Genomic DNA, 12,212 nt, shown 5'->3' with positions numbered 1-12,212 from the left:
ATGCCACAGTCGCCTAGTTTTTTAACTAGGATGGGGTGAGAGACGGTGTCAAAGGCCTTGCTGAAGTCCAGAAAGACTACATCCACCGCGACACCTGCATCCATGGCCTTTGTGACCTGATCGTAGAAGGCAATCAGGTTGGTCTGACATGATCTCCCCCTAATGAATCCATGCTGATTGCCCCTGAGCATCATTTCTGATGCCGGCCCATCACAATGTGCCTCAGTTTCTCCCATCTGGAACATAGTGATCATACCTACCCCCCACCGTGCCAAGAGCTGTGGGGGCCAAGGGGGTAGAAAGCCCAGAGCAGGGCTGGACAAGGGGCAGCAAAAAGTCTGCTAAAGTTGGGAGGGAAGATCAGCCCCTCCCTTGTGCCTGCTTGTACCCACACCTGTGGAGGGAGGAAAAGGTCCTGCGGAGCAGGCAGGTGAAGCATCCAGCTCATCTCAGCTCCCCCAGGCCAGGTGCAGGGGGACAGCAGTGACCCCGAGCAGGGGTCTTGCTCATCCCTCCAGCAAGGACCCTGGGTCCTATCTGTGTGCACCACGGTGCTCCCAACTGCTGTGCACCACAGGGAGGCACCAGCTTTGGTCCTCCCACAGCCAGCAGGATCTCACCAGGCCAGTTCTTCCAGCCATGCCTGGCAGAGCTATGCACACCCACGCCAGGCTCAGGGCCAGCCCGGTACTGCTTAGGCACCTTCCCCAGCCAAGCCAGACTCCCAACTCAGTGGAGGTGGCTGTGGAGGCCACAGCCATGGCAAGACCAGTGGGCAGCACTGCCTGACAGCCAGATACCCACTGTGGGTAGCCTGGGTACCACACGACTGCTGGGCTTGGGCCTGTCCCAGGCAGGGGGCACCAGGTGCCTTTGGGCCTGTTCCACCCTCCTGGCTGGAGGCCCCCCAGCCAACCCCATCCAGGGCAGATGGGCAGGAGGCCCCTGCCTGCCTCACAGGCCCCAAAGGGTGTTGAGCAGTGCACGTGCCTCTCCTCTCCCTCCCAGGCAGCAAAATCCCTGCTACGGTCCCAGCAGGATAGGCTAGAGCCACAGGCCCAGCCAGCCACTCCCAGGGACAGGTTTGGAGATAGACCACAGCCCATGCTCCAGGTGTGGCCTGATCCCCAAGTCTTCATCCCATGCCTGGGGCCTCTGGCCTGGCACCTGTGCTGGTAGAGCCATGCACACTGGGGGCATGAGGCAAAACACCCAGTTGCGTCTTGGGGTGAACTGGGAGGTGCATGCACCAGCTTTGCTTCAAGGACTGGGACACGAACACTTTGCTCCAGCTGAGACCTGCTATGCTGGGCAGTGGCATGGCCCAGGCTGGTCTGCGTTCTGCTGGGGACAGCAACTGATGTCTCCCCTGCTCCCTGAGTGCCCAGTGCAGCAGGCAATACCAAGACAGTCTGGCCTTGGGCCCAGTAACGTGGCTGCTGGCTGCTCCTCCAGAGGTGGGGACAAACCAAAGACCGCCTCCCCCAGGACCAATGGATGGGGCACAGGGCCTGACCTCTGGTTTCCTTTCCAGTCTCTTCAACAGCAGCTGCGGCAAGGCATGTGCCTGTCACTCAGGAGTACCGCGATTTTTCCTGGGCTGTTCCCAGGAAGGAGCAGAAAGCTGAGCAGTAGATCAGGCTGAGAGCACAGGGCTAGGAGTAGAAAACAGAACAGCAAACTGCACAAGGGAAGGGGATCACAGTGGCACTGCGGGGGGTGGCACACCTGCCAAACTGCCCAGGGACCTGCAGCCCTGGCTGTCCCAGCCATCCCTGCTGCAGACCCCACCTTTCCCAGCAAGGTCCCAAGACAGGAGGCAGGTTTTTTTTTAAATTACCCTTTACTACTATACAGGAGTCATTTCAACACAGCACTGCCCTGGCCTAGCTGTGGAAGGGGCAGCCCCGCAGAACCGAAGGCGAGCACAGGGCTAGAGGAAGAAGCAGCTGCCTCCACGCCCCTGCTCTGCTTTCTTCCAGTGTCTCCGGGTCCCGATTCGGAAGGGAAGCTGCCAGGAGGGGGCAGGCAGGCTTGTGCTTTGCCAGCTCCCCCAACCCACATCAGAAACAGTCTAATGGAGAGCAGAGATGGACAGGGCACCATGAAAGGTGGCAGGGTTCACCTCTGCCTCCCCAGAGCACAACCCCAGGGCACCTGCCGCCAGGGCCAGGCTGGAGGTCCCCGCTACACAGACAAGCTACAGTCCAGTGACTGCACCAGACTAGACGACAGCAAAGCGCCGCTGGATGCCAAGGTCTCACAACGCAGCTCCTGAAGCAGTGAGAAGAGCAGAGAGGAGAGGGATGATCTGAGCTGTGCAAGGGCAGTGCACAGCCTGTTCCTCCAGGCACTCACCCCTGTCCTCATCCCTTCAGTCCTGCTTTTGACAGCAGCAAGGCCATCAGTTCTGCACAAGACACTGGGCCAAGTCCACGCAGCTACAGAAGAGCCCGGCTGCCATGGACCAGGCATAGCAGGGGACTGGCACTGCCTCTCACTGGAAGCTGGAACTGCAGGTGTGTCCGGCGGGTCGTTGTCCGCAGCAGGTCGTCCCTAGGGCGGCGGGCACAATGGAGGTGACAGCGATAATGCAGTAGCGTGATCACAAGGATGGTACGTTGTCAGCAAGATGTATGGTCTACACGGTCTAGCAAAGGGTGCTGGGAGCCTGGCTGCCTTCCCTCGGCCCTGCTGCAATGCAGATGGCCTGGCTGCATTGTGAGGCCCCCCAAACCCCAACTCTGGCTTCTTGGGGGGAGCAGGAGTGGCCAGGAAATGCTGCGCTCATAAAGGCTTGTGCGGTCCCATCAGTCCCAGCCCTCGCACTCTGCACTTAAACCTGCACGCAGTAGCGGGCAGAGTCCAGGTCAGTGGCACTAGCTGGCTTTTGAAAACTGCTCGCTTACCGAGCCTAGCAGCAGCTGCCCACAGCTCTCAGTGGGGTCCTTTCCTCCCTGCAGAGTCCTGGTGCCTGGGCTTACGGGTGGTGCAGCACTGTCTGGAGGTCCTCAGGCAAGGAGCCGATGATGGTCTCAATGTAGAGGCCCACCCGCTGCAGCGTTTCCTCCTTCACAGGGAGGTGATGGCACCTGGCTCTCACCTGCAGGGGGAAGGAGAGGAGGGAGAGTCTGTAACCGTGGGGGCCTGTAGGAAGCGGGAAATGCAGTCAGAGGTGATGGGTTGTTTGGTTGGGTACAAGCACGACAGTTGCAGGAATCCATGGTTTGAGATGAGACAGGGGGAGCCCCTGGCTTCACCACCTCTCTGGGGAGCCTGTCCCAGCATTTCACCACCCTCCTTTGTGAGAAAGATTTGCCTAATATCCAACCTCAACATCCCTTGCTGTAACTTGAGCCCATTGCTCCTTGTACTGTCATCTGCCCCCACTGAGAACAGTTTTCAGCTAGGTCTGAACTCAAGAATATAATGTGATGAGAAATGCAGGCCGATAAAGGAGAGGAAAGAAAGATGGATGCTTGGCTAGCATGAGCTGATCTGCAGAAGCCAGACAGCTAGGATCTTCCTCAGTAAGCCAGTTATAAGTATTTTGATCAAACGAGTTTACATAACAGTTTGTTATGGTGTTTGGACAGGGCTGGTCCTGCCTCAGGCAGGGGTTGGACCAGGGTTGACAGCCGCAGTTCCCGGCAGCTCTGGGATTCTGCAATTCTAAATACCTGTAACTGTAATCACTGTGTGGGTGTTGCCATTAATGAGGGCCAATCTTTTTTGGCAGATGTGCCACAAATTGGCCCCGGACCCTCCCTTGCCTGATCTGCTGCTCTGCTTCCTTCTTTGTGCTACTTGCCCAATTTGCTGCTCTGCTTTCTGCTCCATCTCCCACTGCGCTGCCCGTCCCCTACACAATCTGCCATGGGCCACACGTCAGCCACCTGTTCTATATATCACAGGGTCCAACACCCCATTCCACTTGTGTGGTTAACCTAAGCAAGCCCCATGCTATCACTTCACGTTGGTGTGATCTACAGACCTTGGGAACTGCTGCCTTTGTGGGGCTGAGGAGAGCAACAGGGTCCCTTCAGCCTATGTAAGGGGGTCTCATGGCCAGTCCTGGTGGATTCTGCCCTCCATCCAATCCCTCCAGCCCAGAAGGAGCGCACTCATCTAAAGGGAAAGCGTGATCTAGGGGTCTCCACTTGGAAACCAAACAGATAGGAAAAACTGACCAGCTTCTCACGCAGCTTCAGAACCAGGTCCACAATCTCCACCTCTGACTTGTCTTTCATCCACGCCACGATGTTCTGCAGGAAGAGAAGGGAAGTCACGGGAGGAGAACAGTGCAGGCCCTGGCAGAGCTATGTCCCGCCCAGCACCCGACAGCACACATTGAAAGGGGTTTTTTGGGGGGGATTGTTCTGAAAGGGAAAGGGTTAATAGCAGGAAGGCAGAGGGGCTGGAGGGGGCCTAGCTAATAACCTGACCTCATATGGTGCTGGAAGTGCCATATCCGGAGAGCTTTGACTCTTTTAAGATGCTGGGGTTGGGGAAAGAGTTACAAGCTGGGGAGCTGGAGTGTGCACAGACCTACATGAGTGCCAGCCAGCCTGAAGCCTGCAGTCCACCGAGCCAGCTGGTATGAAGCCCCAGAAAGTGGAGACAGAAAGGACCTGCCATGTGGGGCTGGCAGGTGAAAAGGCTGGAGGTGTGGAGCAGATGGCAGCAGAAAAGCCAAGACCCTCCAGGGACGAGGAGTTTGCTGCAGAGACAGGGACATCCCCAGGGGAAGGTCCCTGGAGCCAGCCAGGAACAGAGAAGAAAGCACTGGCCAGGGAGGAGGGTGAAGAGTCTTAGGAGCATGTTTTAAAATGTTTATTTTGTGCTCCGTCTTCCCCAGTTCCGTGGTAGCATTTTCCCTAATTATTGAAGTCAGGGGGTTTTTTTGGGGTTTTGTTTTGTTTTTTTTAACATCTCAATTTAGCTGTCCTGTAATTGAGGATCTTGCCTTGAAGGGAGTTTGTACCTTCATGGCCTTGGCTGCCTCAGGGTCCCGTCACACACACACACTAAGCCAAGCTCTGCTCAGGGTGTGCCCCTACCTGGCGGGGGTGTTTAAGGAGGCAGTTCAGGTGTCCCTGAAGCCCTGCCCTGTGCAGTGGAGCACCGGGCAGTGCAGAGGTAGGAGACACTCAGGTGGGGGCCAGCGGCACCGGGACTGTCCCGTCAGGCCGCACAGCTGAACACGTGCACTGCAGGGAATCATTGCGGGGGCTTTGGGCAGGAAGGGGTCGAGCAACAGGAGGCAGATCCCACCTGGGGCTTGCTCGGCTCTGGAAGGGCCTGAAAAGCCTGCTTCTTAGGGACAATTAAGGGAATTGTAACAAAACAGAGTGTATCACGATGCCCCTTTATAAATCCATGGGGTGGCCACATCTTAGATGCTGTGCCCAGTTCTGGCCCCTGCACCTCCAAGAGGAGACAGAAGAGCTACAGCAGGTCCAAAGAAGGGCAGCGAGGATGAGAAGCACTATAGACAGGTTTCCCTAGGAGGAGAGACTCATGAGGCCAGGCCTCAGCAGGGCAGGAGAGACGCTGGAGGGGCAGGAGAAGGGTTCACAAAGCACAAAATGGCCAAAAGAAAGTCCCTGGGGAATCGATCATTGCCCATCTCTTCCTGAGACAAAGACGACGGGTCACAGCATGCAATGAGCAGGCCACAGTTTAAGGGAAGCTTTTTTCACACAGCGTGGAAACTTGCTGAAGTGTGGAACTCATTGCCAAGGGATGTTGTGGAAGCTGACGGTTTAGCCAGATTCAAAAAGGGATTAGACACATGCTTGGAGGAAAGGGGCAGCAGGAGCTATGGAGCACAGGGATGAGCAGCATGGCCTCTGCATCAGAGCTTCCCATGCTTTACATGCTGGAGGCTGCAAGGGGAAGAGGAAAGGGGGAAAAAACCCTGGTCAGACCCAGTCACTCTCTCTTCCAGCCTCCCTTCTCTGTGGCTGTGTGACACAGGAGACTGGGCAAGATGAACCTAGGGTCTCCCCCAGTCGATGGCAGCTCCTATGGTCTTACAACAAATGAGCAGCAGCTGCCCACAGGAGCCAGCACAGGATGTATGCTGGCTGCTGGGAAGGCTGGGCTGATCCAAGCCCCCAAGTCATGCCATCATGGCCATGCTTGGTAGTTGGGTCAGAAGGGACCTGAGCAGATCATCAAGTCTGACCCCTGCCATGGGCAGGAATGAATGCTGGGGTCAAACAACCCCAGCAAGGTGATTGTCTAGCCTCCTTCTGAAGACCCCCAGGGTAGAAGCGAACATCACTTCCCTTGGAAGTTGGTTCCAGCCCCTAGCTGCTCTGACTGTGAAGTAGCACTTCCTGATGTCCAACCAGAATTTACTCTTAATCAACTTATGGCCGTTATTCCTAGTTACTCCTGGTAGCGCTCGGGGGAACAGGGACTCTCCTGTTCCCCACTGGTCCCCCCAGTAAGTTTATAGACGGTCACCAGATCCCCTCTCAGCCTTCTCTTGTGGAGGCTGAACAGGTTCAGGTCCTGCTGCCTCTCTTCATAGGGCCTGCCCCGCTAACCCCCGATTATGCGGGTGGCCCTCCTCTCTACCCTCTCCATGTTGTCCACATCCCTCCTGAAGTGCAGTGCCCAGAACTGGATGCAGTACTCCAACTGTGGCCTGACCAGTGTCACACAGAGGCAGAGGATCACCTCCTTGGACCTGCTCGAGATGCATCTGTGGATGCATGACAAGATGTGGTTAGCCCTACTGACCGTGGAATCAATAATGACTCCAAGATCTCTTTCTGCCTCTGCACTGACAAGAAGGGAGCTCCCCAGCCTGTAGGTCTGCTGCTGGTTCTTCCTCCCCAGGTGCAATACCTTGCTCTTCTCAGTATTGAAACCCATCCTATTCTCATCTGCCCACCCCTGTAACCTGTACAGAGCTAGATGTAGCCTGTCCCTCCCTTATAGCGTGCCCACCTCTGCCCACATCTTAGTGTCACCTGCGAATTTGAGCAGGGTGATTTTTACCCCCTCATCCACGTTGCTGATGAAGATGTTGTACAGTGCAGGCCCGAGGACCAAGCCCTGGGGGACCCCACTGCCCACATCCCTCCAGGTCGAAAATAACCCACCCACCATCACTCTGCGTGCAGCCCTCTAGCCAGTTTGCAACCCATCTGACTGCATAGCCATTAACACCACAGCCGCCTAATTTTTTTTTTTTTTAAAACAAAAATAGGGTGACAGACAGTGTTGCAAGCCTTCCTAAAGTCCAGAAAGACTACGTCCACTGCAACACCTGCATCCAAGGATTTGGTGACCTGGTCGTAGAAGGCCACCAGGTTGGTCTGACAGGATGTGCCTCTAATGAACCCATGTTGGTTGCCCCTAGGCATAACCTCCCCTGCTTGCCCCTTGCAGATGTGCTCCTGGATAATTTTTTCAAAGAGCTTCCCCAGGACTGAGGTAAAACTAACAGGCCTATAATTTCCTGGGTCCTCCTTCCTCCCTTGGAGGCAGAGTTGCTCCCCAGGGACACAAACAAAACTGCACCTCTGAAAGCCCTGGCCCCAGATGTGCCAGCCCCTCCCTGCAGGTATTAAGCACTAGAAACCCAGCAAGTGTTCTTGCCGCTGGAACGTACCGCCTCGCAGATGGCCTCCAAGTGCAGAGCCTCCAGCTTCTGGGTCATCTCCTTGTGCCTCTGACGGTACCAGCCATCGAAGTTGGGAGACTTGAAGAAACGCCTGAGGGGAGAGATGGAGCTGAGACGAGACAGAGGAAAGGACACGGGGCCCTGGCAAATGGCAGGGGGGTTTCTCTGCTGCATTCTGATCTCACGTCCTACTAAAAAGGTGTTTCTAACACAGGGCCTGGAGGCTACACACTTCCTGGTTCAGTATCATAATGGACACAGACGGACAGCAACTGTCTGCCCCTGCCCACCCCAGCTGTGGATCAACAAATGAACACACTGTGGAAAAATGCCACAGCTAAGGACTGCAGCAGATGGGATCTCCTGGAAGGGGCTGGCCTGCATCCAATCCCCATCATTTCCTCTGAAAACCCTCCTGCTTGTTAGTATCTTACTACTAGTTATGTGCCCAGAAATCAGTGCCCATCACTGTCACCCCTAAGCTGTACAGGGAAGTATTCACCTTTCTCCAGGGCAGAAAACTCAAAACTGAATCAACTTCATGCCAGCCACCTCACACCCAAATCTACGAGTGCCACCACTGTCTGCTCTCTGGGTCTCCTCTGGCACCAAGCCTCCCTTGCCTCTCTTCTCATTGACTACCAGGTTTCAGATCCTTTTCTCCTCCTTCCTAGTTCTGGTGAAGGCTTTCCCTCTCTGCTCACAGCTCAATTTTCTTATAAGAGTGAGGGGGACCCTCCCATCCCATCATTTCCTAAAGATCCTGTAGCACCTTACAGTCACGCCAGGGCTGGGGCTAGGCAGTGAAGGCACAACAACTGTCATGCTAGACCAGACCCAGGGCCTGTATAGGGTAGTGTCCTGCCAGTGACAGGAGCCAGGTGGGCAGTAATGGAGTAAGTGTGCCTATGGGGGAAGTTTCTCCTCAGTTCTATCAGTCACTAATTAACACAGGCCTCAAAGCAGGAGGTTTTACAGGCTGAAAGCCTGCCAAGTTCCAACTCTTTTCAGTGTTTTTGAATCAGTAACAGGGAATAAGCTCTGCTGCTGCCCTTGGCCAGTATTAGTTAGCCAATTTCTTCCTGGCGTCAAGCTTCCCAAGTGACTAGGCTTGTGCTTGTGCTGCCCTCTCCTTTCACCACATCTGAATCAGGATCTGGCAGGTATGTGCATTATAAGCCAGTCCCCACTGCGAGAAAAAGGCAACTGACCCCATGTTCTTACCGATAGAGACCTAACCAGTCCCCCTTCAGGACACAGGTGAGCTGGGGACCAGCATGCTCAAGGGTCTTCATGAAATCTTCCTGTCGGAAAGGCCGGATTTGGGGAGGATTCTGCGCAACAGAGAGAACATGTCACTAGGCAGCTAGGAGGTGCATCCAGCATGGGGTTAAGACTTGCTAGGAGCAGTCTATGCAGGATGCATCCAAAACCCATGAGAGCTAGCAATACCCAAAAGCATACATCTCCTGCAGTTCTGCTAGGACAGTCCTATCTGCAGACCTGTTAACAACCTTGCTGAGCTGAAAAATCACTGCAGAAAGCAAGCCTCCATTTCCAATGTTTATCCAAACTCCTTTTCCCAGGGACAACAACCCTGTCCTTGTGCACGGTGGGCCACAGACAACTACATCCTTCCTATAGTAGTCCCACCTGCTTGGTGGGGGAGTAAATCTTAACCCCTTGACACCAAGATTTCGGCAGGTCTGGTCCTGGAGTTGTTTTCCCCATACATGAGCAGTTTGTTGCAATTTGGGCCACTGGGGCCATTCGCAAAGAAAACGATCAGTACAAGTGTGCAGCCATTCCCAGCCCACGTCTGGAAATCAAGTCCCAGCAGCCCACACCGCCCCTACCTTCCACGGTGTGATGGCCCTCTGCAGAGGCATCAGGCTGGCGATGTAGTGCTCCTGTGGAACAACAGTGAACACCAGTTAGAACTGGAGCCTGCTGCAAGGCCACTCACTTCCACACTGTGCTCCCAGTGCTAGAAGAGCACGCTGGGTACCGCTCCACTCCCTTTTCATTTTACTGTGTGTCTGCACACGTGCAGTTGTTCCTGCTGGCCGGTTTCCCATCCATAGCCAGGACATCAGAACTGGCTGCAGTGGAAGCATTGGGGGTAATACAGGCTGAGATCCACACCAGGGACTAGGACTCTAAGACACTGCTGGCATGCTCCCAGGGAAGGAAGGCTGAGAAATCACCGTGTTTCTAATGGGACAGGCTGGCATTGGGAGTCAGCAGCTTTCCAGCATGGGAGAGGATGGTGGGGCTGGAAATGAGAAAGCACTACCACCCTGGTGGCACCCACCACAAGCTCAGGGCCACAGCAGGGGCCTTCAGGAACTTGAAGTTCTCAAACTCATGTATCGATCTTAACCACATTTTTCCAAGAGAGGATGATGGCAGGGGGATTTCTCTAGCCTAGTTTTCACAGGACTAGCTTCCCGACACCTGCTATAAACATTTGCCTTGGACACTGACTGAGACCACAAGTAGGTGCAAGAAGCCAACTGCAAGGAAAACCTGCACAAAGGGAAAAGGTTTTTTTTTTTCCTGGTACCTGATGTTAGGAGCAGGATCACAGATCTTTTTGCCAGGCGCAGTAATGGCCAAACCCACTAGAACAGTGGGGCACAGCCTCTGGCCCATGGGCCGGATCTAGCCTGCACAGATGCGTCATCTGGGCCACAGGGCTTCCCATAGGGCTGGAAACATGGCAGCAGGGGAGCAGTGGCAGTGCTAGTTACTCCCACAGCTGCAGCAATCATTGCTGCCACCAATCCCTCACCAGCAAGTTTCCTGGTCCACAGATCATCCCGTGTTTGGGATGACGCAGCCCCACGCACCATGGGGCTGTCCTGGCATCCCTGATCGCACCTGCAAACCAACTTTGGGCGCCAATCTTGGAAGGATCTGGCCTGCAGACCAGCCCCATGCCACTCATCAACTCTTGGGACTGGACAGGTCTGCCCTAGAACCTGCCTATGAACAGACAGAGAAGTCGTGGACTCCCCATCCCTGGAGGTGCTCAAGGAGAGGGTGGGCAGCCACTGAGCAGAGATGATCTAGGAGTAGCGATGTCTGTGCTCTGCTATGGGAATTTCCCAGGCTTCTGGGCAGTGCTGATTGCTACCCCCTGCCCTTTTTGCTCTCTCTGTCAAGGGGTTTTTAAGCCTCCCTCAGAGGCACTGCAGCCCAGGCTGGGGATAGGGACTGGGCTATGCCAATGCTCCTGCTGGGATCAACCCTACAGAGTCCTGGCTTGAGAGTCTTGCCCTTCCGCATAGGGGCAGACTGATGCTGCAATGGGGGCAGGAAGGAATTTTTCCCCCTGGTCAAATTGGTACAGATTGGAAGGGTTTTTGCCCTCCTCTATAGCAGGGGCACAGCCTCTGCCTAGGATCTCTTGAGTTTATATTAATAACCTTTTATAAAAGCAGGACACTGGCTGCTGCGGTCTCCCTGCTTTACCTGGGGCAGGTCTGGGTGTTACAATATGAGATGCAACAGGCTTGGCAGTAGTTTTACTAAGAGATTAGATGATGGTTTGTATAGGATGGTTTGGATATGGATAATCCTGCCTCAGGCAGAGGACTGAACTAGAAGAGACCGCTAGAGGTCCCTGCCAGCCCAGCTTCTCTATGATGATGATTTTATGACAATCTGTTCCTCTACAAGAATGACGTGACCCTTTAAGAGCACACTGGTGTGACATATCTGAATCCATGATGGCTGTTCAGACACTACAGAAGGGTGGACAGCAGCATTCCCGTTCATCCCCCCCACATTCCTCCATCCGACAGACCACCCTGAACTCACCAGGGGGATGATGAAACTCTGGGTCAGCTCCAAGAGATGACGCCTCAGAAGGGCGCTCTGGACTTCTGATGGGCGCTTCCTCTGAATCCCCTGCAGACAGAAAGACATTACAGCAAAGCAGGGAGCTCAAGGTGACAACATTTTTCAGTCAGCAGCTTTGACAGCTAAGTATGGAGGCCATGCAAGTGCGTGCAGCATTCTCAACCTGAATGCTGTGACTACTGGCAGTGGAGGACCCAGCTGGATAAATCAATTTTGTGCATGCTCCCATGTACTGCCTAAAGTGAAAGATCCACCCACATATGACGCTAACACAAGATCTCGTTCACATTATATGGCTTAACTCTTCAGAATATGATCAGCTCTCACTTCCCCTGCTAAATAGGCACCAGGATTAAATTTAGGTGAAAAATACTAGAGCAGCAGGACAAAAAGAGTGTTCTGGGGCAATAAACCCATGGTCGTATAATATAGGCTGACCCATGAGATACAGAAAATCATGGGCTTCAGCAGTTAAATACAGCCTCGTTTCATAGTAGGTAGGGTCAGAAGGGACCTGAGTAGATCATCAAGTCTGACCCTCTGCCATGGCAGGAAAAGTACTGGGGTCAAACAACCCCAGCAAGGTGCTCATCTAACCTCCTCCTAAAGACACCCAGGGTAGGAGCCAGCACCACTTCACTTGGAAGTTGGTTCCAGATCCTAGCCGCCCTGACCGTGAAGTTGCGCCTCCTGATGTCTAGTC

The 12,212-nt window shown here is 54.4% G+C and overlaps 1 protein-coding gene across 1 annotated transcript in view; it reads right to left on the bottom strand.

The window, feature by feature from the left end:
* Window positions 1-1,820: 1,820 nt before the first annotated feature.
* The window catches only part of DENND6B (DENN domain containing 6B), a gene marked incomplete at its 5' end in the record, with an annotated part of 35,522 nt that continues 25,130 nt past the window's right edge, over window positions 1,821-12,212 (bottom strand). The window contains 6 exons of the mRNA XM_019509709.1: window positions 1,821-3,103; window positions 4,191-4,265; window positions 7,631-7,733; window positions 8,867-8,976; window positions 9,499-9,552; window positions 11,468-11,557. Coding sequence (XP_019365254.1) covers window positions 2,981-3,103; window positions 4,191-4,265; window positions 7,631-7,733; window positions 8,867-8,976; window positions 9,499-9,552; window positions 11,468-11,557 — 555 coding nt within the window. The remainder of the gene's footprint in view (window positions 3,104-4,190; window positions 4,266-7,630; window positions 7,734-8,866; window positions 8,977-9,498; window positions 9,553-11,467; window positions 11,558-12,212) is intronic.

This window comes from Gavialis gangeticus, unplaced genomic scaffold (assembly GCF_001723915.1).
Source record: "Gavialis gangeticus isolate Ggan-Ray unplaced genomic scaffold, GavGan_comp1, whole genome shotgun sequence".
Taxonomy (NCBI): domain Eukaryota; kingdom Metazoa; phylum Chordata; order Crocodylia; family Gavialidae; genus Gavialis; species Gavialis gangeticus.
Note: the sequence above shows the minus strand (reverse complement) of the source record. Positions and strands in the feature narration are given on the sequence as shown.